The 27,021-nt window shown below is 42.9% G+C and overlaps 1 protein-coding gene across 1 annotated transcript in view; it reads left to right on the top strand.

Annotated features, from left to right (window-relative positions):
* LOC115322494 overlaps positions 1–27,021 on the top strand; it is a 150,543-nt gene that overhangs the window by 13,678 nt on the left and 109,844 nt on the right. The window contains exons 2-6 of the mRNA XM_042293718.1: positions 13,115–13,287; positions 13,383–13,472; positions 24,142–24,265; positions 24,487–24,543; positions 24,659–24,768. Of these exons, the coding sequence (XP_042149652.1) occupies positions 13,115–13,287; positions 13,383–13,472; positions 24,142–24,265; positions 24,487–24,543; positions 24,659–24,768 (554 nt within the window). The remainder of the gene's footprint in view (positions 1–13,114; positions 13,288–13,382; positions 13,473–24,141; positions 24,266–24,486; positions 24,544–24,658; positions 24,769–27,021) is intronic.

Genomic DNA, 27,021 nt, shown 5'->3' with positions numbered 1-27,021 from the left:
TTTCAACTGCGTTTGAGATTGTGTGGTCTTCTTCCTTTTTTTTTATTGTTCCCCATCTCTGGGTCTAAAATATGTCGACTAATCTATGCTGTAAAGTTGCGGGAGAAAACAATATTGTCGTTTTCCTGCAAGCAATGTAGCGCAGTGTACTTCTGGAGCGATTGACATCCCCATGGTTCGCTTGGCTCCAATCGGTGATGGCTCAACCATTGCTGTGCGACGACGACTCTTACTCGGCGACTATAAAGCTCGTTATGCCTATTGCATTGTGAGTATTGTTGACGATCTTAGAGGACACAGATTTATTATTTATTTATTTATTCCGTATAATGTGGCCCAAAACATTTCGTGGCCTTATCAGTGCGCACATCTTACAAACAATAAAAGAACAGATACAGCCAAAAAAAAAAAGAAGCAAGACGGGATTTAGGAAAGACAAAAGGAAATAAATAAAACTACGGAGAACAACAGAGTTTATTTATGAAGCAGCCAACAATGCTCTTCTAAAATTTAAAAAAATAATTGAGTCGATCCAATGGTGTTCCATACGACTGAACAGAAATCAAGTTTAGACAAAAGGAAGGGCGCGAAATAGATGAATCATGCTAGCGTAAATGCGAAAATTTCACGTCATTCCAGAAATGACGCATAGCATTTGATAAGAATCATTCATAACTTTTGAAACATGCTCAGTAAACAAAAGTCAGGAATCGAACTGCACTCTCAAGTCACGAATAGTATCTGACCTCGCGAGAGCTGAAAACAACTTAATATACGAGTAGTCAACGTACCTTGTCTTACGTGTAAAGGAAACTATCTCGGTCTTACTGGGGTTAAGTACCAAATTATTTTTCAAGCACCAGTTTAAAACTGCCTGAACATCGTCTTACATCATAAGGCAGCCAGTTGTTGAAGGAATTTCGCGATAAATCTTAACATCATCTGCAAACTGCAGCATCATTGAATTCTGCACACTATCTATCAAATCATCGACAAACATGTTGAATAACAACGCCCCCAGATTGGACCCTTGAGGCACTTCAGTATTTAAAACATATGAGGCAGAAAATACACCATTCATACACTACTCTGTTAGGTCTTCCGCCAAGATAATTAGACAACCAACTGCAAAACAAGCTAGTCATGTCCAATACTGAAAATCTGGCATGGAACAACTTATGATCTACGAGATAAAAAGCTTAAGAGCAATCGAAATAAATGGCATCAACTGTACACAGGACGTGACCTTAAGCAGAGTGTGTTCCAAAAATGATGCAAGGTTTGTTTCCACTGATCGCCCTTGACGAAAACCATGCTGGTTGAGACAAAGAGGCGATTTAAAATGAAAATAAATATGCTTATACATTGCCTTTTAAATACTTTAGAAAAAGAACAAAGAAGAGAAATTTGTCTATAGTTGTTAACGGAGTCAGTGCCACCAGATTTATGTATAGGTGCAACTACTGTGTTCTTCCATTTTTGAGAAAATACATTGGCGTCTAAGGACATGTTAAAAACGCGTAGCAACACAGGGGCAAAAATATTGCGCATCCCTTAACAACGAAAGCAGAAATTCCGTCCTCACCGCATGACGTTTTTTGGAGCGCGCTCATTTATTGCGGAAAGCACATCTTCAAGCGTAAGATTCGAAACTGCCAAGCTGCAGGTAGACTGAAGATGCGGATCGGTCATAACAGTACACGGAGTTATCAAGTTACTGACAGAAGAGTAGAACGTACCAAAAAGATCACAGATGTCGGACGGCTCAGATTTATATCCAGAGTCGTCTTGCAATGCAATAGTTTTCGATCGACTAGACGTCCTCAAACACCTCGCGTAATTTCATAGAGTATTAGGATCGCGTTTTAGATTGCGTTCAACTGAATTTCGCAAGTTCTCCCTATCACGCCGTATTAACTTTTTGGCTCCTGAACGATATTTTTTAAACAGCCCCTGCCATTTATATATGCCGGTGTTCTTGTACTTCTTTTTTATTATAGCTCGCTTTTTGACCGAACGCATCACGTAGCTCTCTGGAAAACCAAAAAGGGTCGTTTCTACTTCGACCACTTCCGCGTGGAATGAAATTATCCATGGCTGAAGTTACAATGTCCGTTGGACATTTAACTGCGCCATCGATATTGAAACAAAGTTAAATAATGCTCCAGTCTACGTTGCGTAGGTGATTGTAAATACCAAAGTAATCCCCACGAACGTAGTTATACCCGAGAGACTGATTACTCGCCGACGTCCGAGCAGAAAGTACAATGGAAAGGGCAAATGGTGCGATGCCATTTATCGATAAAGACAATAGGAAAGTCAGCAGTCGCGATCGTGATTGCCGGTATGTTAGTCATGCTCAAGTCAAGCGTACTATCGGGGAAAAATGAAATGCGAACAGAGGAGCGCGTGGCTCGCGGTACAGGCTGCGCCGCCTGGAAGTGAGCCTAGGAGCGAGGGTGCGTGGCCTACTCCGACGTGTTCACGCCCCTCCCTCTGCGCTCCCCAAGCTTCAGCAGTGCGCCTCTTAGTGCGCTGAAAGCTATCACCGCTCTCTTTGCTGGCTCAACGCGTGTGGTGCAAAGAAGCTCGCCGCATTCGCCGAGCAGGCAAAGATAGCGGTGACAGCTTTCAGCGCACTGCGAGGCGCACTGCCGAAGCTGGGGGAGCGCCAATCGAGGGGCGTGAACACATCGAAGTAGGCCACTCACCCTCGCCCCTAGGTTCACTTCCAGGCGGCGCAGCCTGTACCGCGAGCCACGGGCTCCTCTGTTCGCATTTCATTTTTCCCCGATAGTACTTCCAGCCACGTTTGTTGTAGTAGTAAGCTGAAAAAGCCCAATAATTTCACAAACTCCATTGTTTTTTCGACTCTAGAACATGCCTCACTTAATGCAGCACTAATCGTGTTTGAATTCCAATCAACGCAGGCACGTTAAAGTTACCAACGATCATTACATCATTCGTTAAAAAATCTACAGGCACCGGAAATATAATTCAAAGTGCTTATGAGTGATTGTTTTTCAGAACGAGGTGGGAAGTAATAATTTCCAGTTAATAATTCAAAAAATATCTTTTTCTGGGCCAGAAAAATTTTTTTTTAGCATACGCTGGCAGAGAATACGCCTTATTACAATGTTATGATATCTCATGTTGGCGTGGCTTAGATTATCTAGCGTCGAAGATGTCGTACCTGTAAAGGCTCGTTCAGGCTTGCGAAATAAGCACTCACCTCCGACTAGATTCGATCGCCGAAAAAAAGATCGGGCCGTTCATATTTGTTGCCGTCCGCGTAGAACGCGGCGCGAGCGTCTAGCAGTTTGCCGAACAAACGAGTGCTGACGAAAGCTCCCAAACTTCCTCCTTGCCCGCGCGCGTCTCGTCGCCATCACCGCCAGCTCGTCAGCGGGGATCTGACGCCAGCAAGCACCACTTCCCCCGTGTGTTCTGATTGGCTAGCTGCGAGAAAAAACTTTTTTCCAGCGTTTAAAATTGGTCCCAGAGCGATCTTCCTCTCCGCCGGAAATTCTGCCAGCTTTCGTCGCCGGGCGTTAGAGTTCTCGCGGATCCGGCCGCCGGTTCACAAGTGTGAACTAGGCATAAGCTGCATCTACGGCTCCGCAACTCTGGATTCTGCGGATGCTAGTGTGCAGGAAGAGGCGCAAATGCAATGATTATAATGCAACTAAATGCAAAGGTACAAGCGAGCTGGACAAGAAGGACGAAAATAATCCCTGGAGAAGGGGAACACGAGGGACAAACGACAAACCATAAAATGCAAGTCGTTCATTTCGTTTTATTTCTCCTTTGTCCGTCAAAAGCAACCTACCACTAACTTGATTCCGTTTTTTTTTTAATTTTTGGTTTTAGTAAGGCGCATGCGCACGTATCGTGTTTTGTACCGACATCATGCCAGGTCGTTCTAATGCTTTCGACCAGCATTCTATAGCAAACATATTAAAGCATTCGTTATATTTACCTGCATTGCTCTTACACCCTAACGCCGTGCTTAACGTAATAAGGGTCAATAAACATTTGCCTATTCCCACCTGTTGTTTCTTTTTGTTTTGTTATTTAATTACAAATCACAAAAGGAAGTAAAATGGGCAGCTTGGCCACCTGTTCGAGTTGTTGCCTGTACTCGCTCGGCGCTCCAGAGAGACGTCGATCAAACTGTTCGTGGCTGGATGGTATCACATATAATAACGTTTACGACGTTATGAAAAAAAAAAAACATTATTTCCCCCTTTTGTGTAGGTTTCCTCTAAGCTCTTGACCCAGAAACTCGAAGCCCATTTTTCGGGACATGAGGGAGTTTTCGCAGATTGTTTCCGCCGACTAGCAAGCCTCTCCGCAACCCGCTACGATACTCGGAGCTCTACAGTCAAGGCCATCACTGCGCAGGCGCAGCAGTGGTTTCTTCGTTGCGAAAGGCTGAGCGGTGGAAGAAATGCTGTCTCAGAAAACTCCCTATGCCTCATATTTTTCTTACTGGAAGGGAGCAACAAAACGGGTTGAGGGAGCGGTCTACTTCTAGTCACGCTGACCGTGTTCGGTTCAGTGACAGATAATTTAGATACGATAAATTTAATTAAGTTAAAATCTATAGCTTAAACATTTTAATATCCAGCGAAATCAACTCTAGTGATTGCAGACAGCTGCATACTGCAGCGAAATAAGCGTTTTAGAGCTGGGTAAAACAATTTGTTTTTCCGTAATGCTTCTACCCCAGTACCACACAATTTTCTATAGCCAGATATAAAAATGTAACAGACATGAGTGATTGAAATTGGTGACACACAACTTTCTATAGCCGGCCGTAGATAATTGAATGTTCGTACGGTTTTTACACTCCAGGAAATGTCCTCTATACTCGGCTAAAATAGCTTACTGAGCGTTTGCCTATAATTGTTTGGAACATTTATTGCGCTATAGCCACCTAAAGTGAATGATCGCGTGTCTGTAGCGTTCGAGTCAGAAATATCTCTATAGTCGGCCAAACAAAATCCTATGGTCGCATTTATTGTATTATAGCAGGTTCAAGAAAACTCAATGGTCAAGATACTATACATTAAACACTTACAAATTCTATAGCCGGCTAAGGAGAACTAAATAAATGTTTAAGTGACTACGTTTTGAAGACATGCGCCCGCTTTCATACAATGGTTAAACAAAATAAGATGGAAGAGATTCTTTACGCTGTGTGCCATAAAATTTTCTATAGCTGTATATATTGTTTTTAAGGTTGACGTCATGATGGCGCTTAAGACGAGGACAAAAGGGAGGCAGACAACACGGAGCGCTACTTCAACGTTTATTTTTGAACAATAGGGGGGACATACGTTGTCCCCCCTATTGAACCAGGCCGACGAGGCGCGTGACCGTCAAGATACCTAGTTTCCTCCTCTCTTCGCTTCGCTCCTTCAAGGCCGCGAGGCGGAGAAGACCCGAGGCCGTTCCCTCTCCTTCTCCGAGAAACATGATGTCAACATTGCTGTCAAATACGCCTCTTTTTTTTTTAAAGATACGGTCACCCGTTTGAGATAGCGCTGTATGAGTGATGTTTTAATGTTTGTAGCATCCCGTGGCATGCCTTTGCCGCGTGTTTTGGGGAATCCAGACTTCGGTTCAGCATTCCTTTAAATTGACTGGAAAATGGCACTACTTGGTTGTCCTACGACAATGTCCACCGCATGACCTCACACCGTGGTTCCCACGACCAGCATACGTCGCTGTAAATCGAGAATTAGTTTGTATTTTAGCTACGATTACGATGCAGAATCGCAATATTTTTCTGTCGATTGCGTGTTCGCTCTTCCTTGTTCCAAGATAAACAATATATCGCATACAACCTACATGGACTTTGATTGTTGACATTTTGTGCTGCCCTTCACATCTACGTATATGCCGGCCAGGAGGTTAAAATCAGGGCACAAATAACAACTTCCACATCCTTCATTTCACATAGGTCATGCTGACCTTCCAAGCTATACTGTGCACAATAGAGAACGCATGTTTCAAGAATTGTTATTTTGAAACCTAAAATGTCTCCTAGCATCAAAATGTGCGAGATTTCGTCATTGTTTGCCTCGTCTTATATACAGTCACGCTCGGCTTGATTCGTATGTCGTGAATTCACCACTTTTTTTCAGAATGTGGCACGCTCTTCTGAAAAGTTTTGTATGGACATATTTCATCGCTGTGCTGGATGGCGCAAGTAAGTAGTTATTATAAAATGTTATGTTTGTCAATCATAATCACGTGATAATGTCATATTTTAAATTGTAGGTAACAGTATGCTTTTTCCTCGAAATGAAAATTCGTTCTTCAGTTATTTATTTATTTATTTGATTTATTCTGAGTGCCACAGAAAAAGCGCTAGGCTTTCTTAGTCATGCACTAAGAAACAACATATCTAATCCACAAAACAATTTCTCTACATATCAGAGTAAAAGAAAACGTCAGTGCACTCTCGAAGTTTTTCTTCAGGTCAAAAGAATGACAATATTAAGACTACCTGAGCTAGATTCGAATTTGTTTTGGAAACCAGTTTCACACGAGTCATGGGATCAATTTTGTACAATGAAAAATATGAAATAAGCTGTAAATATGGCTCACCCTCTGAGGAACATGGAAACATACGCAGTTCAGTAGCGCCGGTGAGTCTGGACCACCATCTAGAATATTGCTCAGGAACATACAATCACAAATGATCCGTTTAGTACACCAACATTTTAGGCCAAACAGATTACAAGTTTTTTTGTAGTCATAAAATGCAGTGGGGTGTAATTAACGATCGTAAAACCCGCTTATAAAGCTTCTTTAAATATGCTCAATACTAGAGAATTTGGTCAATTCAACGGAGTTCCACACGACTGAGGCTAACATTGGCGGCTTCGCGAAAGGTTACGAATAACATGAGATAAAAGAGGGGGTTCCTAAAGATGTTACATCTAGGCGTTACGGCACCTAAAATGCGTAGAGGCAAATTGATAACATGCGTAACCCGGTGATTAAAACAAATCTTGGTATCTATATAAATACCCAAGTTCCCGAGCACAAACGCACGACTAATAACAGTCGTATCTGAAGTGTAGCAGGATTGCATAATGACACGCTTTGAACCTAGAGAATAATTTGTTTTCGTTTAGGACACGATCATTAGACACGCACCACTTATAGATAGAACTCACATCACATTGAAAACAGCCTTAGCGTAAAACAGCATATTTCTAATATATTTGTGACGTACTCAATACGCATACTTTTTTCGTAATAACTCCGTGTGAATATGGCCGATATGGAGTATACTCACGGTGTACTTAGGGCGTATTTCAAGTGTACCTTTATGCCATACTTTGAGTATGCTCCCACTATACTTCTAGTGATCTGGAAATTCGTGCTTCGAATATATTACACACACCTCATAAGCGTGCATAAATTTATGCTCTCCGAAAATACAAATGAGCAGATTTAGATACCCATATACGTGAAAATATAAAACCATAAACTCTTTTATTACAAATGGATAGCGATGGAGCACAATTGTGTTATGCTCGTGCTTGTTGTTGTTTTTTTTCTTTTTTTTTAACGAGTGTTTATTTTTATTGTTTACTTAATACGGCTGTTTTGCTTAGTTTGGAATTCTGCACTCCCGAAAACCTTGCGAATTTCGATAGATGCTTTTACAGACGAAATAGCACGGACACTAATTTCTGCACATGCAGATACGGGGTAGGGAAGAATGACAAAAAAACAACAGAAAAACTCTATTTTTAATAGGAGTTGCAACAAGGGTACAAAATAGCCACAACAACACTCCGCGTCAGTTTTGATCACGCTTCGCGCGAATGATCGAGAGATGCCAAAAACCCTTGGTGGCGTACTTATGACGAAGTGACAGCGAACTCCAAACCTAGATGTCACGCAGCACAATCATGCACATGTAAAACTTTTGAAACCACTCAATCGGATTCTACAGCGCCTGAATGAAACAGCGGTAGGGGATACAAAGCTCACTTTCGCTGATCATGAGCCAGGAACTGACGTCAGCCTGAATCTCTCGCAAATGAGCGAGAGGACGGCGGCAGTCGAGGCGCTCGGTGAAGTTCGGCTGAAGTGCGGGATGGTATACAGAGCGGGTGACTAAGGTCCACGGAGACGGCGGTGTACAGCTCCATAGAGTCCGCTCGAGACGCAGCTGGCGGCGGCCGATGTTGTGTTCCATGACCTTGCGCCGAATCTGCTGGCGTCGGTAATCATCCTTTCGAGTCTAAAACTCCCGAACGGCCTTTCACCGCCGATACAAAGCTCGACGACACGTTACCGCCCGGACAGCGTCGTCTTCTGTAGTCTACCGTCGATTTTCATCGGCTTCCCGCACACTGCACGATCCCTGTAAACAAGTATGCAGATCGACTGGCCAAGCTAATCTACGTTGGGACACCGTCCGCTACGACTGCGAAAACGGTGAGCGCATGGAGAGTTCACTCCTCGACTACGACTTCGACAAGCCTGCGCGGCTAGCGTTGCTCGAGAATGGCCTCTTCCCAGCTAGGCAGAAATAGCCGTATGCCTGGCCGGTGGCTCGTGGGCGATACCTCTTTTTCTCGCCGAATCCACACCCGCAGAGTTTCTCGAACGCACGTGAGTCCCACCCAAATTGTAATTATAAGCATTCCTCTAAAATCAGAAACACATAAATTCAAACAAGGACTAACCCAAACTCCCGTACTCATAAAGTTAATCCACAACCCCCCACCCCCCTTTCCAAAAAAAAAAAAAAAAAAAAAAAAACCGATTACGACAATTTTTTTTTTTGTTGTTGTACCGCCGAGCTCAACCTGCAAGTAGAGTACGCATGCGATGTCCGACTCATATTGGGCGGTGCCCTGCGCACCTGCGTAGAGGGCGACGGTTTCATGTAATACTGGATATGCATAATCCGTCTCTGGCAGCACAGAGCAACGCACACGCAAAGTCGAGGAGGATGACGGTTGTCCATATTCAACGGAAGTCTCGCAGTCACCGATGCCCGAAGCGCGTCCAACGAACTCAGCACAATTTGTCCGATGAACAAAAGGGAAATTACCGATAATTTGGCACGAACGTATTCCGGCCGTTTGCTACTAGAAGCAATGACCTCGGCTGCAACGGGCGAAAGCAGAACACTTAGGACCGTATTTTGGAAACCGGACCTACGTGGCTGCAAATTCGATAGTTGAACGAGTAAAAAAAAAAAAAGAAAGACGTTACCAATTCTCTGTAATGTCGAATTAGAGCGCAGCTCTAGAGGAGGAGAAGAGGGTACAGAGGGGAGGGTATGCCCCTCCTCCCCCATCCGTACCTTCCCCTCCTCCTCTCCGCCTCCTCTCCCATTTAGCGTGAAAATACGCTTGTGTTGGCATCTTCGATTTCTTAACTGGAACCTGGACAAAGTTTGGTTACACTCTTCAGTTGTCGTAAAGCAACTAGAAGAGTTTAACTGTTCATAGTGTATTAACCGAGGTGGTTGCCAAATCAGAAACAAAAAAGTGCGTATTAATTGAGCGCTGCAGCTTAATTGCACTCGAAAAATTTGTTTCCCTTATTTCCAGCAAATATGTATCACGGCCCTTTTGCAAATGTATTTATCCACTTTCTACAGAATTTCAATGGAAAATAGTGTATAGATTATATAGATATTAGAAAGAAAATGTATCCACTTTTGTATCCACTGTTTATAGTTTTTAGCAGCTTTTTTGAGCTATACCTTCTTTCTGATCAATTGTATTTTGAGGAATGTTTACGACCGTTGAATATTGTCAAATTCCGAACAGGGTTCTCAGTGTTTGGTATTGGCTCGCCCGCGGTGTGTTTCAGGCTATGCCAATTCGTGTGTTTTATATTAGCTTGGGAATTCGTATATATACTCTTCGCTGTGTGCATAGCACTCTTATTATACTCTTATGACTGGTAATGATAGCGATGTCTTATCTATTTCTTGACTTACTTCCGGAGCCCGAGTCGGCGTGAAAGCGAATGGACTATTCAGCATCTTCCCTGTGCAAAAAATAGTTGTTAACTTGGTTCCGCGAAAAGTCTATTACGAAGTGTACGATATGCCGAACTCCTTCATAATAATTTTTTTATATCTTTTTCTTGTGAAACATACAGAGCGCCTGAAGTAAATCATGCATATACCAATGTGGTCCAATAAAATGTTTCCTAATCACTTACTGTTGTTGACCCCAAAATGCTTTAACAGTCAGGAGTCAATGTGGAGGTTGTGTAACTTCAATGTTTTACAGTAGGAAAAACCAACAAACAAGATATACGGATTCGTTTTGTGGAGTGGAAATTTTCTTTTACACATTTTGCACGGATAATATCGTAAAAATTAAACTAAAGCTCCGTCAACATAAAAAAAAAAATTAAACAGCGTCTCCGGGAGCCGAAGAGCTCCCGAGAGCGTCGCGAAGAGCGACGCAAGAAGGAAAGATGGGGAGAAAGAAAAGGGTGCCGGAGAACCGCAGCAGAAACGCCCAAACCGAAACCGAAACTAACTTGACCGCAACCGGAACTAGATTGTGTTTAATGCCGTCCGCTAGGAGCGCTAGCTGTCACTCGTCTATCTGGGCTCTGGGGCATAGGCAACGTTACTAAAACACTCAGGTGGGAAACTGCCATAGAGACTGCTCTGAAAATGTGTCCCCGTTCTGTCCTCGAGCACCGAGCTAATGGCGAGCACAACGCCGCCATTTCTCCCGCAGCGGCCACTCGAGGAAGTGTGCGTGACGTCTATTTTGGCTTTAATCGGCCATTTCGGGCCGAAACAGATACAGCGGAAGAGGTTACAGGGGTGCCACCTTGTAACCTCTTCATCTAACCTGTCTCCCCAGCGGACGCGCCGCATCGTACTACCGAAGTTAAACTGGACCTAGGTCGGGGACGCGCTACCTGAAAGCACCGCTGAGGCATGGTTGTATAAAAACAGTATTAATTGTGCCGCAGAGCCTTGCAAACTAGATTTTAAAAACATCACGCGTCCTTCATCTGTATTAAACTCTAATAAATTTCATACAAAAAGAGTCTTTTCTGTTTGTTTTTACGCAAAAACATGCTTTCTAAAAGCTCAAGGTGACCACAGTACAGACAAATGATAAAGAGTGGCGCTGTTGTCGTATTTAGCTCGGTCTCGGTGGACGCCAGCGGCCCAGGTTTCGACGGCGAGTTTTCCAACTGAGTGTTCTAGTAACTTTGGGCCTAGGGCAGTGTCCCCTGTTTACCTTGTGTATATTACTCTATGGTCTCGTGACGAGTAGTCACTCGGTTGCTATGGAAACCGAGCCAGCTAGGGTCGTTGCTATGGTACCGCGTGTGACCAATCGCGGTGAGAGGCGCAACAGGGAAAAGCGCGGCGCGACTCTGGCAGTTACGCTGCCATATACAGTGGCTCTAGCAGCTAGTTTCGTCAGCCACCGGCGCTGTGGCGCCATACCGTGGCGATGTTGCGAACTTTAGAAACGTGCGCTTCAAGCAAGTTAAAAGTCTGCGCATCTAGCTGGGCACTAATGAAAATACTGCGACATAATTAGACCTTCATGATGCTAAGGTGCAAATGTTCAGCCCAAAGTACAAGCGCCTGCGTAAATATAGCTAGAGTATTGTTTGCATCAAAGTGCGCGTGGCTAAATTTGGTTCATGACTCGCGAAAAAGAACGTAATAAAAAGTTTGTGGAAAGTCAACTTTATACTCAAAATGTCGGAACACATCATTTCGAAGGTGCAAGGAATGGAACAATTGTACGCTTTCAATGATATCTTATAAATAAGAAAAATAAAAAAAAACTGGGAATTACCAATTAAAGTAACGTCATTACTTTCGTGGTTACTTCGGAGAAAGTAATAGTACTATTGTCACAATTTACCGTTTTTCAAAAAGTAACTCGTTACAGTTAAACGTCATAAAAGAGTACCGAAGTCATATACAGTAGCGCTTTGATACCCAAGACTGATTTGTATGACTAACGTATTTTGCTATTGAATAATGTTTAGAGATATTGTTCAAAAAAAGCTTTAAAAACGTCAAGAGTGAAATCTCGGGTGTTAACCACGGCCGTAAATCTACACACTCGGTACTCTTGTCTGTTGAACTTCTAGGCCTAATCATTGGGCCATGGGTTGGGAACAATTGGTTTAGAAGGTTCACTGTATCTTGATCTCCTTCGCTGCAACTTGAATTGTCATTATTACCAATATGTCAGTGACCCAACAATATGCTGCATCTCGAGGGGTGACCGCCATACATAATGTGAACGTTTTCAGTGGTTGCATATGAGTAGACGACAGGGAGTTTTAGTATGCCGTTCCGATACCTTCGAAAACGGTACGTGACAGCAATTCGGTGCACACAAAAAGGGGTCGGCGAGGTATTTGGTATCGTAATCGGAGTAATCGGACCGATCTACTAAACCTCCCTAGTGTAGCGTCCGAATAGTTTCAGCTAAGGTACGGTGAACACGTACAGGGAACGAACTTGAGGCTTAATAAATAATATGTTGGGAATTTTGGTTGTAAGTCGTCGAGCCACGCGCTTATGTTTTTATTTAAAGTACTCCATTTTGTTTTTAAATTCACAAGCATTTAGAATTCGAAGGTCAATATTTAGTGTCTATCGCGCTGAGCGGTGCCGCCTAAAATTAATCCATGCGTAAAAAGATTAAGAGCTAAACAAATAACTGAAATAACTCCTCACCTAGAGCCTGCCAGAGGAACTTTATGTCATGTTTTTATAAGCGGTCAGTTTGCCTTTTAAACGAATTATAGAGTCTTTTGAGAAGTTTGCGCCATCTAGTTTCGAATGTGCCAATTATCCAAATACACCATTACTTTGGCACATACACTGGGCATATATTGGACACAAAAGCTGCAGCAGTGTTCGACGTGAAGCAAGCTCAGCTCGTATCAATATCAAGTTCTGCGCCAGCCTTTAGCGAAGACTGGAATCCAATCGCACGGTTCGGGCCCATGAGATGGCGAATGGCAATGCCGCTTTATGTGGTCTTTCAAAGAGCTTATTGTTCATTTTATGTTTTTTTTTTTTTTTTTTTTTTTTTTTTTGTTTCGCTTTTAGGTGTTGGGAGAAGGAGGCTTGTGTATCCACATGTAATAGAGGCTCGAACTGACGGGGATCAGCTAACACTCTTTATCGATGAAGACACCACTCTATCTCTGCAACCAGCCGATGTTTTTTCGAAGTCGTTTTTGTTGCAGTACGAAGAAGGGGGAACCCCTGTGAAGCAATATGTGAGTGTCTTTTTTTGTATTTCTTTTTTATCTTCAAGCATCAAGTCAAAATAAGTAGGACGTAGGGTTCAATTGCATTTCCTTCCCCGTTTCAGATGAATGGAATGGAGCTTAACAAAATGGTATATCATGATACGGATCAAAGGGCGGCCGTTTCTCTTGAAAGGGATAATGGACTACGCGTGGTAATGACGTAATAATTCCTTCGGATATTTTTTAAGTGTATTCGTTCAACATAGCACTATGTTATTGAACTGAGCGCTATCATCCTCTAATATGGTGAAAACGGCAGAAATCCAGAAACTTCTTTACGAAAATGCTACTTAGTTTCATAAAATAGTGAATCAAAGTAAGACAACAAGTGTATCTCGGTACATATGCAGCCTGTAAAACTAACGGTTTCCAAGGCACTTCAAACGAGCTGCAAAAATGTGTTTCTCAACATATCGCGCTGCCATTTACTTCATAGGTGCAAGCACGTGGTGAAAGTTTACAGTAAAAAAAATATATATAAATAAACTTACCTTGCGAAAAAAGAAAAAAAAATACCTGTTCGGGGTCATTTACGTCGCCACTTCGCAGATGATGCTGCCATAAAGATAAGTACTGCTCTGCCAGCAGATCACGTGCGCAGCGTCGACGGAGCGCCGGTCGATTCAAATTTATAGCAAACGATCTCGAAAAAATAAAAACGCAACTAATTATTTGGCGCTTCTCTCACTTGGCGTACGCCATCTGTCGGCAGCACTTCTCCCTACACGTGCGTCATCCGCAAGATGGCGTCGCAAATTGCTTAGAACAGTATTATTTTTTTCTTTACCGATGTAAGCTGTTTTTTTTTATTTGTTTTTTTTTTGCTATAAACGTTGAGAGACCGATTTTCGCGGGCCGACTAAAGTGCCTTTGAAGCGTTAGGTTACATGCTGTGCATAGAAAAACAAATCTAATATTCCCTCTTTGCAAACGATAGGACTAAGACTAAAATATGGCGTTTTCGGTTTTAGAGCGCAGCTCTTAGGCACCCGTTTCCGGGCTGAACGGCGTCGGCTTCGGCGTAACCGAGCATTGCATTATGGAACGTTTCCCGTAATGACGTCACACGTGCGGCACGTGTGACATCACGAGGGTAAAATTTCCCGGTAAAATTGGCGGAAAAGTTTTTCGCTAAATAAGAGGGAAGTTTTTTTTCTAAATTTAGCGGAGAAATTGTTCCGCTAAATTTAGCGGGGAAATATTTGCTCTAAATTTAGTGGGACAATTTTTTCGCTAAAGTTAGAGGGGAAGTTTTTCCGCTGAATGGGTGGGGAGCAGGAGAGGAGGAGGGGAGGTAACGGCGGGGGAGGACAAGAGCTGCGCTCTAATTCGGCATTACAGATAATTGTAAACATCATGACTTTTTTTTTATTTTATTTATAGTTTGACAAACTTGTTTTAATATTTATGTAGCGAAAACGTTTTCGCTGCTATTTGTGAATATTTATAGGGGTTAAGATTTACTATCTTCTTGTAATATGTGTGGTATCTTTGGGGCGTTCATGATGTGTCGTTTTCTTCTTTTTAAGTAAGAAGTGTGCCAGTATTACAGAGCTTAGTATTGTGCATAGGAGCAAACGCATGCTTTGTTTGTTTGCGTTAGTGTTGCTTGCTCCACGTTGTGCATTCGCCATACACAGGGTCTAGTCTTACACACTTTTGTCTCAAATAACACACAGCAAAACACCTGTTCGAGGTACAGCACACTGACGAAGAACTTACAGCCAGAACGTTTTACGAGGGGCTTGATAACGGTGCGATATACCTTATGAAACAGCTAAAGTACGTATTGAAATTAGAAGACAAAAGAAAAACACCAAGGTTTTGCAGTAAGGCCAAGAAAACCCCGAATATTTGTTTTTAGTCAGTAACACGTACCTTAGCTATTTTAATAGTTGTACCACTCGGCTATCAAGCCGCTCGTGAAAGTTGGTACCGTCGGTTCAATGTCAGTGCGGTGTAAAGCGAACTGAAGTTTTGGGGTGTCTTATGGGCTTGGTTTAAGAGCAAAAACATAACACCCTTAATAGAGTTCATGGAAACATGCTAATCTGCTGAAATCGACGAGGTAGAGGGGCTTAAAGTAATAAACCGGGGTTCCGGTATGCAGTCGAAGGTGACCCACTACAGGCCGCTGCCGTTGTACGCAAAAATGTCTACTCGTCACGTGACCAGACCAAATACGTGACGTCACAGGAAAGATGGCAGCGGCTGGCCCCAGCTGTGCCGGAGCCTCAGCCGAAGCTTGTCGGATGCGTTGTTCGTTGTCGCTGGTCTGAGGGAGTTGATTTCAGCCGTCAAATGAAGCTGGTCGAAAGCGACTTCAGAGTTCAGCCTGGTCTCTCACGTAGGTATAACCTAAAAAATACGAAGGAACGGTATGCCTTTTGCTCGTGATCGACGGGGATATTGCTGATATTGCCACGAAAGAGACAATCGGCCTGCGTTGGTCGGACCTCGGAGTGATTCGAATCTCCCAGGGATAAATTTCAACGCGACATTTTTGTGCTCTCATTGACCATCGGAACTTTTGAAATATGAAGTGAAGCGTGTTTAATCTATTTGGATACGCAGTTTAGCTACAGGAATTGCGTGAGTCGTGCTTGGTAGTCTGTGATAGTGGTGCCGCTTCGTTCAACCGACCAAAGGCTAACTTTGGTTGTGCGGCGCACCGAGGAACTGGTAGTTCCCGTGCCGTGCTAAATGATGTTGCGTTGTTTCCTAAATTGTTCCGGCAGAGGCGTGCACTTTCACGAAGGACATGTATGCGGCGCACCGAAGAGCTGTTTTCAAGGATGTAGTTCTTGTGCCGTGCTACGTGATGCTGTGCTCCTTTCTAAATAGTCCTGGCGTAGACGCGCACTTTCACAGGGCATAGGTGTTAGAGTTGGTATTAAATCCGCTGGTCTGCCGCTCGTTTCGTCGACATATACGTTTAATCAACACTCCATACCCGAACTGCAAGCTGCATGGATATTTCATGGCGCGTGTATCACTGCGGCGAGCGTTACCTACGCAGCCTACGCTTTCACGCCTCTTTGCGGTGACAGCCTGCAGAGGCTCATTACCAGAAAAGTGGTCCCACATCCATTTAAGTTCAATTCCTCCACGACAGTGATCAAACCCCCGAAGGAGTTGACTTATTCGGACAGAATGCCACTAAAGCAATGCAGCTTCTTTACTGGTCAGGATAAATTCTCTTGCTTCAGTTTTCTTATACTGTTATGGATGCTTGGTCCAATCCTTTTATTAATATTTACGATTCTGGAAAGTTCCAGACCATGCTCGGCTTTCATCGTATGTTCTGGTGGAGGCGCTGGGTATTTTATTCTTAGCCCTTCACTTTGTGTGCACCTTGGCGGCCCGTCAGCCAAGTTGCCTGACAAGAAAACAAGGGTGGGGGGCTGTCCCGTGTCTTACACCCCCGGCGAGCCGTGAGCCAAGTTCAATCCCGAGCCCGGTAGAAAAACCGCAAGACGAGCGAGTCCCACAAGAGCTAACTCTGCAGATAGACCATAAAGAACCTGAGATTCGAGTCAGTTGCTGCTACCAGGAAGAACCCCCGGTTTTGGTCTCCTGTCAGAAAAACCGAAGCAGACAGCCAACGGTGAGAAACCCGTAGCTGCAAACTGCGTCGGCTCCCACCATTGCTTGCATGCCCGCCGCATCCCGCATTCCAATGCCCTTTCGCGACAAGGTGTATGTAGACGTAGCGGAGGGGATTGAAAATATGATCGTATCGCCCACCACAATGGGTGGACAGAAGACCAACACCTGCAGAACGTATACTTGTCGTGGAAGAAACTGCCAGGCTTTGGTTTGAGAACCACGAATCCTCCTCAGCGTTGTGGGTCGAGCTGTGCACGTTCATCAGGCAGCGTTGACGAGAAAGGACCGAATGCCTAATTCGATCCAGGACACGGCCCCAACGAGAGTCTCACCGCCTTCGGGGAGGATGTTTGGATCCTGATCAAGTGCCCGCGCCGACCCTCATGCTAAAGAAGATATGAAGCTGATAATCATCATGTCCTCATGTGAGGGACAGCATCTTGGGGAGCCTTGTCCGGAACCCTCCAACAACAGTCGAAGGGTTCATCACACAACTATCCAGCGTCTCGACACTAGACTTGTCCAGCTGCCCCTTGGTGGCCAGCCTCCCAGGAATTCGCGACGTCAAATACAATGTTTTCCGGGACGAGATCAGGAAGCTACTTCCAGTCACCAGTCGCCCGGCTTTTATTGGGAGTGCCGGGATTGTTCGGGAAGGAGTTCAACAGACATTTAAACCGGAGACTTCTGCGAGCGAAGCGGCATGCGACGAACTGAAAGTGACTTACGCTGCAATGGCAGAACGACCGCCACCACCTGTCTAGTAGTATTCCACTTCAACGGGGCACCCCAACGCCGTAGTATTCCCGACTTCGGGAAGAGCCAGTGTAGGTCTGCACTGAACAAATTACAGCGAGGAAGACGGAGGTGTTGCCAACGGCCGACCGGCGACCACCCTCCTACCACTACGTGAGGCCAACCATGCTTACAAGGGGTGCCCATGCCAATCAATGGGCCTGCCAGGGTTCGTGCGGAACGACCCTTGACTACGTATCGAGGAGCGACCTTGGCTCATTGAGGAGTGTCTTTGTCAGCCTCTGTCCCTGGTGCCGACACTACCCCGAGCCTCCCTATTCCTGTCGCCTCGACGGGAGGTAAGCATGACCCATGCTTCTACACTAAGCACGACAAAGCAGGTAAGCGGCAATGCACAGTTTATTTGGTGTCGGTCGACGTCCAAGGGTATAATTAATTTGCCGACATCAATTATCTGTGTCCTCTCCACGAAGCACACAATTTCTAATTTTGAGGAAAAATACAGCTGCGTCGCTTGAATAAATACAATGGTTGGTCGTTCTCATAAAGTTAGCACCAGCATCACCAGACTTCACTTAGCCACACGAGACCAACGCAAGTTGCAGTGGTCGCGGCATGCAGAAGAAATCGCCATCGTGGAATGGAAGTGAAGTGGCTTGGTAGCAAACAATCATTGCTGCAAGCCATCCACTCAACGGTACAGCAAAAGGCGCAGCCAATTAAGCAATACGTGCCCGAACTTGATACATTGTCGCAGAAAATTGCCATGAAAATTTGCGAATTAGAAGCCAGCCCTGCAGATTCAGTAGATCAGATGTCAGTGGTGGCACATGACGTATGATCAGAAGATGGCATCAGTGAGTCAAAGTCACCACTCGACCAAACTGAATACCGACGTGCCAGGAGTGTCAACCGGTAACAAGAATCACAGGTACTACGGCTGAATGTCTGACACGAGACTGTCGCAGAATGAACTCGTTAAGGAACCGTATGATGAGGATCAATAATTATGTAATCAAGGGCAAATAAACATATTTGATATACTAACCAAGTATGCATAATATTTCTAATCCAGCCTCTCCGCCTTCAGAGTCTACACACCAAAAATTGTGTTCATTGCACGTGGTTGAGCTTTTGAGGACACTCGCATCTCTGAAACCCCCCTCCCCCCCAATATTAATAAACGGGACAAACCAGAATGGCAGACTTGTTGCATGAGGCCGCACTTTTTCCACCTCTCCTGAACATGTGGTGCATCCGAAAACAAACTCCATTGATGTGAAATTTTATTAAGTCATTTATTCCCTTAAAGGAACCCTGTAGGCATTTCAGAGAGGATATTTCAAACTATACACACATTATAATACCATCATAGCACACTGGCATTGATGAGCACAAAACGGGCCCAGCTACTGAAAATAAATATTACACTCGTAAGAAATAAATATTGTTCTAACTTGCTAATTACAAAGACGAACTCACCTCTGAGCATGTAGTTTAATAGAATATATTGATGGATTGTCATATAGCAGCACATTTCATAGACGTATACCACAATAGACCCTTTTCAAATCCTCATCAAACAATATTGACTGTCCCTATTTTTTTCTTCAGCGTAAAGCATATGAATGGGTTCCAGTTCACGTCGAACGCTAATACAGCATTCGAGTCCAATAGGCTCCGAGCTGAATTCACTGATTGCTGACATAACATCCTTGTCGCACAAATGCCAGAAGTATGAAGGCCTTCGGTGTTTAGCGTAGTAGCTACTATAATTCACTTCACCCCAATTCGCCAAACGGCGAAGGCAACAGTCTCAGTGAGCCAATATGCATGTTGGAAAGCGGCATGTGACAACAAATCATCAGAGTGCTCTTCTTCTGCAGAGATGCGTCGCCTACCTTCACTCCGTCTCTCTGAATGGCTCGAGAGGGCTCTGGCGGTTGGACTTTACCAAGTTACGGTGAAACTAAGTATAGGCGGCCCACACATTTGAAAAAAAGTCTATTGGAGAGACTGAAAGGAATGTAGTCAACATTTTGCAACAAAACTTCTCTTCGGCCAAGGGAGGAGCACAAAAACGAGTCGTCTTTTTTAAGTAGTTAGAACGAGTAAATAATTGACCGAATAATACAATGCACTCTTGATAAAAAAAAAATTACGGCTGCAATAAATCCTACAAAAGATAAAATTGTGCAGTTAGTCTTCTATTTCTGCGTTGCATTAGATTTAACAAATTAATGATATGTGCGGTGCTATCTCTGGACATCTCAAAAGTGGGGCTGCGTTTTTTTAAAAGATTCTAGATGTTAGAATGAAGGATTAGAACACCATCTGAGAGGAGTCTAATATACGCATGGAAGTTACCGTGAACTATTGGTAACGATCGGCAAGGTAAAGAGCCTACTAATACTAATTTCTAAGGGACATCGGATGCAACATTTTGTGCACTGATCAATCAAATTTGTCAAGACTTGCTAACTGTGTTTTGAGTTCCAAGACATAAGTGAACTCTTTTATGGACGTAAATAATGTCTTCTTTTTTTTTTCGAATGACAAGTTTGAACGCTTGGTAACAGTTCGTGTGACGCAAGCATTTCACTTTAAAAAAAGTACTGCGATCAAATGCAAGCTAGTGCAATGAAAGCATGTTATATCAAAATTTTGAGAACTGCCGATTTGTCGGATCGTCGATTAGCACAAAAGGTTAAAGATCGCCGGAGCTTCCTCGCTAAAAGTTGCTGTGATTGTGCAGTCACCTAGGGCTAAAACAACTTCCCCTAGGCCCTACGTCCGACGCATACATTTCGCATCGAGTCTCAGGCATTCCAACGTTCAAAGCAAACTAAGGGAATGCAAAAATTTTATGCTAAAAGCATGAAAAAGTATATAGATTCTCGAACACATCCATGAATCCAAGCACGGGAACGGCGATACTTCTGATGCTGTCTCACAGTTGTTAATACGCAAATGATCCAGAGCGATATTGCGCAAAAATGGTATAATGTGTTATTCCTTCATATCTTCACATTATACCTGCGTCAGAGAGCACGAAGAAGCCCGAAATCGCCAAAAAGCATCGGAACCTCACGATCGTCATGGGTACCGCGCACCGAACAAACTTGCATTCGCCAGCCCTGGCCGCTGCCATCTTACCGGTGACGTCACGGCTCTTGTGAGGTCCCGTGACGAGCAGTCACTTTTGCGTAAAACATGGTGGCAACGGAGGGCGCCCCTTTCGAAATTCCGGTTCATCACTATAAGCCCCTGTAACTCGTTGGCTCAAATATATATCTATGCGGAGATTTTATAATACAAGCCATTAGAATTGAAGAAACATTGATTGCAAATATAGCGCAAAATTAATTGCTTTCGAAAGTGTGTATAGAGTCAAAAATTTATAAAGAAATGCAATGCGCAGCCAGCATGGTTACGTAAGCTGCATTAAAGTTACAAGCCTGAAATTAACGTTTCCCTGTTGCGAATATTAATGCTGTGCATCGGTGGCTCGCCACTGCATAGAATGCGCCTAAACAACAATTCTAGTTTAAAAAATTGCAGTGACAATATATTTTTATGACAAAAATAATACCTCGAAAATGAGAACAAGGGGACAAAGGACAAACACAAATCTACAAACACAACCTAGGTAACTGGTGCGCATCCGAAAGAAATGCGCCTGGTCCTGCTATCGGACCAGGAACCTTTCCATTTCCAGCGCTCCACTGGAAATGGAGAGGTCCCTGGTTCACCACCAGGACCAGGATGATTTTTTCGGTCGCTCGCCAGCCACCTAGCTGTGTTCGGAGATTTGTGTTCGTTTTCTGCCCCCCTTTTTCTCCTTCTCCAGGTATTATTTTCGTCCTTCTCCAACTCGCTTGCACCTTTGCATTTAAGTGCACTATAAATCCTAACCTTAAAAAATGCAAGCTGTTCGACCTTGTTGGTGTTAGACTTGTGGCTGCTGTTAAAACTCGTTTGCTCAATTGACGTCCAGCTCCTAGTTACCTCAGTTGGTAAAGCCCCCAAATGGAACTGGAGAATTCCCTGGTTCGATACCGAGAACAGGCGGATTTTTCACCTAGCTGTCACAGCTAGTCAACTGGCTGTGTTTGGAGATTTATGTTTGTCCCTTGTGCCCCTTGTTCCACTCTTCCAAGGAAACAAGGGGTCCGTTGTGTTTAATTGCGTCGTCAATTGTGTTTTTCATATTTGTTTATTGTTTAGATAAATACCGCAATATGAGTTGTATCTAGAGAAAAAACAAAACAACAAAGTGCTGCGATAATCGGGGGACTTGTTGAAAATATATTGAACACATTTTTATCAATCCACGCGACAAATGCGTGTTAATTGCCAATGCCGATAAACCAAAGCATAGTTTTGAAAAAATGAACCTATTATTGCATTGCAGGAACGGCTTGTTATGCACACGTGCTTGGTTTAAAAATTATTTATGAATGTGTTTGTTAGCATTTAATTTGTTAAATTGGCTTTTATACTCTCAAATAATGTTTACGTTGTCGTAAACACCTTTAAATGACTCTTACATATCACACTCGCATTTAAATTATCGTGAACGGTGTGGTTGCAGCAAGCAAAAATCAAAACCACACAAATGCAAAGTTTTAAACCGAATCGATGACATATACTAGACAAAATTAAATCCTTCCTATATTTCGCTGATCAAAAACAAAAATTATGACAAGACCACGGGCGTGATTCTCGTCTTGTTTGTTTCGTTTTTATGAGACAACCATTGATGACGAGCCACAATTCAGTACATTTTCTATTTATGTGGTAACCACTCTCTGTCCGGGGTAGGTGTCGTAAAAACTATTGAAACGGTAGAAGCTGAAGAGAAAATATACCAGATTATTTCAGCCTCAAGCCAAACATTGCGATTCAACATCGGCAGACGAGCGACCATCTGCCATTTTCTTGCTTTTCGCTCGGTGGTCACGCGTTGACCCGTGGGAGCCTCTTCTCTTTGAGGTTCGAGTGCACGCAGTCGTTTGCGCTAGATCACAAACAGTAACAGTAATAGGTGCCGTGGCTGTGTGGAGGACACCACAGCTTTTCATAACTAGTTGAAATATTGAGGTATTATTTTGATGACGTAAAATAAGAAGTTCTCAACTCTTTATCTCAATCTTTTTTTTTTTTGTGATTGGTTTGGAGGTGTCCGCAAAGGGGTTTGCCGCTTGCATCGAAGAATGGCAGGCGAGGATTCTATTCTTTTGCGTAGACCCCACCTTGACGTCACCTCCGGTGGTGGAGCGCCATAAACTATCAAAGATAAAACATTCTAATAAAATAAAGAAATCAAAATTATATTACGTGCAGAATTTTCTGTCTGTTCAATGTTTCTGATTTTTAGTGAAAATAAGCTCACGAGAAAAATATGCCTGCTTGCTCTAGCCACCACTAATGTTTGGTCACTCGCAGTGCAGCTAGTTCAGCAGTTTTCAGTTGTCATGCCGAAAGCAGGCAATAGGCATTGAAAGGGCGATGTGCTTGCTACAATTATTTCAGGCTCTTCATTTGAACTCTCAGAAGATGGGGCATAGTGCAAGTTCAATAAGCGTAATTGCTAAAATTTTCCGTTTTTCTACGATATACGCGATCAAAATAGATGACAGAGAAATTATTTAGTGGTGCGTTCGCGCGCAAGAGAACATTTTGCTTCGCACTTCGAGGCAATGTAAACGATGTACCACGGGGGTGTCAGACTTCTTTTATGGGTAATGTGCCCTCTCGACTCGAAAAACTCAATTACCCTGGACGAATATTCTAGCTTAAGAATATTGGTCAAAATATTAAACAATGCATGAAATATTCACAAAGGAAAAAAAAAAAAAAACCTTGAGACTAGGGACAATGAATTCGACACCACAGTCTAAAATCTCAACTAAAGATTTCTTAACGCGTTTGTTTTATATAGATTACAACTACTCAACCAACTCTAACACGGAAACATAAATATTGCAGCTGAGTTTTGAGAAAGTGTTGTCTTGTCCCATTTTCGTCCCTATAGTCTCAAGGTTTTTTTCACTGCGATAGTTCACCAGCTCGCCTGCCCAGTAACCATTATTTTAGTCATTCAAACAAGTCAGTCATACCCATTCTTGGCAAATGAAATGTTCTGATAAAAGACAACTCACTGATAAACAAAACGTCACTATATCACTATAAGCAATGTCGCAAAAATACTTTTGTCATGCTAGATGACCCATAGGTGTATGGCGTATCTAGTTTGCAGTATTGCCAAAAAATAATTACTAATATTTATTTCCGCCAAAACACGTTGGGTCTTTTTTGGGGCTGCGAGTTCATCTGGCTTACTTCATTAGAAGTTCTAAAAACACAAAACGTTGACTGTAAAAAACTGCTCACTAATGTTATGCCTTGACTACTTTCATTAAGTAAATGACTTGTTGTCTCTCATGTTCACAGCATGGAATTATCCGTGACTCACTACGAATAAGACCGGTTGGTATTACTGGGAGGTCTAGTGCCGGACGCATTCCACACGAAATTTTTGAAGATGAAGAGCACTTTTCAAATACACGGGGTGATTGTGAGTAAATCATTCCGTCATTTTTATGTTCGTTGCTATGTGCGATTTGGTTTTATGTATTAAGAATTGTAAGTGTAGAGAAAAACAAAGCTCAATAATAAAAGCCTCTTTTGCCTTTTCCACTAGATGTATATCAGTTTCATTTACACGAATACATTTACCAAAAATATATTACAAATACTGTCTGATAATCTAATAATATAAGGATAAACACTTCTTAGACTTTGCAGATAAGCCACTTCAACCCGCTCAACTCATCAAGGAGAGGGATATACAAGGTAAAGTACAGGTCGCCTATTCAATTTGCATATTAGTTAGTGGTTCCTGTTCGTCATTGAATCGTTCGCCTTTTCCAAAAACATATAAAAATACATCATTTCCCACCTCTCGCAGTTCCCGACACGGTGCGCCCAGAAATATTGATGATGGTGGATACTGGCAGTTACAGGAAACAAAAGAAGCCGTTAACTGCAGCATTCTACTACGGTGTACTTGTGGCTGCTGTAAGTACTTTTGCCACGCATTTTCTACCAGCGCTACGTAGGGCGGATCGTCAATGGCGAAAGCTATCATGTTTGGCTTTCGACCAATTATATATGGAAATACTGTAACGGTCTCATCGAGCATACATTTGGATCTAATTATGCTATTTTTTAAAGTTTAATACTCACCTTACGTGCCTCTTTATAAACAGTGAAAAATATGTAGGCTAGCATAGCCCTACGCCTTAAAGGGAGACGGATACCCGCAAATATGTTTTTTTTTCATTCCTTGCCACGTGCACTCTAAAAAAATGCCTGTAAGTCTACTTTCAGGCACACCACTCGGAGAGCCAATCACCGCAATTTACGGAGGAAGCGCAGCGAATGATGACGCCGAAACATCTGTTTAGACCAAAAACGCAGTCTGAGTTGTGACATTAAGCAATGCAAAACGTCACGCTTGCATTGCTTAATGTCACAACTCAGACGGCGTTTTTTGGTCGAAACATATGTTTCGGCATCATCATTCGCTGAACTGCGCCCGCAATCTGCGGCGATTGGTTCTCCGAGTGGTGTGCGGGAAAGCAGACACACAGACTTTTTTTAGAGTGTGATTCATTATGGGCATCGCAACACTACCCAATTGATATTTTGCTCCAGAGTCGCGTACATTTTTATTAAAGCCGAAAAACCGCAACTGCTCGAAATCAAAACTGAAACCCGCACACGGAGGTCGGAGAAGTGGAGAGGAGAGAGTGAGGGGCGGAAGTCACGTGGCTATACCCTTAGCAAAAAGAGACCGTACTTCAAACGAAGTTGAAATATATTGAATACGAATATTAATTTTGTATTTATTCAGTAATATTTTGGCCGCACTCGAAATACGCGCGTAAGGTATTCAAAATACATTAGAAATATGAATCAAAAAATATTTTAGATATACCAAAAATATTATCTCTTCACACTCAAGATGCCATTTGTGCATTAAAAACCGGTTACACAATTTTTTTTTTTATTTTCGATTTTGCCTGCAAATCGTGTCCCTGTGGTACATCTCACAAAGCTACATTAGAAACGAACACAAACACCATGACGCACTGAACAGCTCATTCACAGTCCGGTTGACTGCTCTAGAGCCTTATATAGCGTACATATTGAAGGTATAATAATGTTTTCGGTGACCACCTCTGCGCTTATTAAGGTTCCAAGTATTCGATCTTCTCCTCGGGAGTCTGTCAAAGGGGAAACAGTGTCTTGGAGTTCGTGGACGATATCTCTTACTAAAAAACATTAATACAACTAATAACAATTCGGCGCAGCCCCTAAAACAATATCCACACAAACGGCTCATAAAATACATGTTATTGCTTCTCTGCGTAGCACAACTCAGGACGAAGCGAATCAAGGCAGTTTCTTCACTTTAAAATACTGTAAACGACTTTATTTTCGTGAGGACCTAATTCTCGCAAAATTCGCGAATCGCCTACAATTCTGAAAAATAGGTCCCGTGAACAATTCCAGCAAAATGTAAAAAAACATTAAAATCTATATTGCAATCCCAGCGGGTCGCGAAAATTAGAATGTGCGAACTATTCCAAAACTCCAACTTTGACCTAAATCGCGAAATATTGAGCCCGCGAAAAATAAGTATTTTACAGTAGTTATTTTGACTTTCCTTTTTAGTAGTAGACTATTTAATATGGTAGTTAATGTCACTATATTAAAGTCACTATTCACATCACGTACACTGGTGAGTATACACGTTCAGTGAACTAACATTGTGCTAACAAAACCACGCCAAACGTACCTGTTCACATCACCTGCTGAAGCTTTCCAGCATCAGCAAATGTTGTGGTTGTAGTTCCCAAACCCCGTTTGTGATTGGTGTGCAAAGAACTGATCAGGTGTGTTCTTGATAGAAAAAAGGAAACAATAACATAAACTGGGCTGATTTATCAGTGCGATGCTGCGCAATGCAGTTGACAAACCAATCAAATGTTGTATTTAGGCGCTTGAGTGTACTCCATATCTGCTTGAAGTGAACTTCTAGAACAGGAGCTTTTCAATATTTTGGTAGTTTAAGTCAAATTACCAAAGTATTGCAGTCAAAAGGCACTTAGAGTATAACACAACAGTATTTACGATTTTCAGGTATTTTAAGAGTATTCTGCACGTATTTTTGATTGCTTTATTTTTCTAGGGATGGAGTATATTTTGCATGAATTATATAAATATTTCAAGAAATATATGTGAAAGGTATTTTGTTCCTATTAA

This window comes from Ixodes scapularis, unplaced genomic scaffold (genome assembly GCF_016920785.2).
Source record: "Ixodes scapularis isolate PalLabHiFi unplaced genomic scaffold, ASM1692078v2 PGA_scaffold4__175_contigs__length_147842914, whole genome shotgun sequence".
Lineage (NCBI taxonomy): Eukaryota > Metazoa > Arthropoda > Arachnida > Ixodida > Ixodidae > Ixodes > Ixodes scapularis.
The sequence above is the reverse complement of the archived record's forward strand: the minus strand, read 5'-3'. Positions and strand labels throughout refer to the sequence as shown.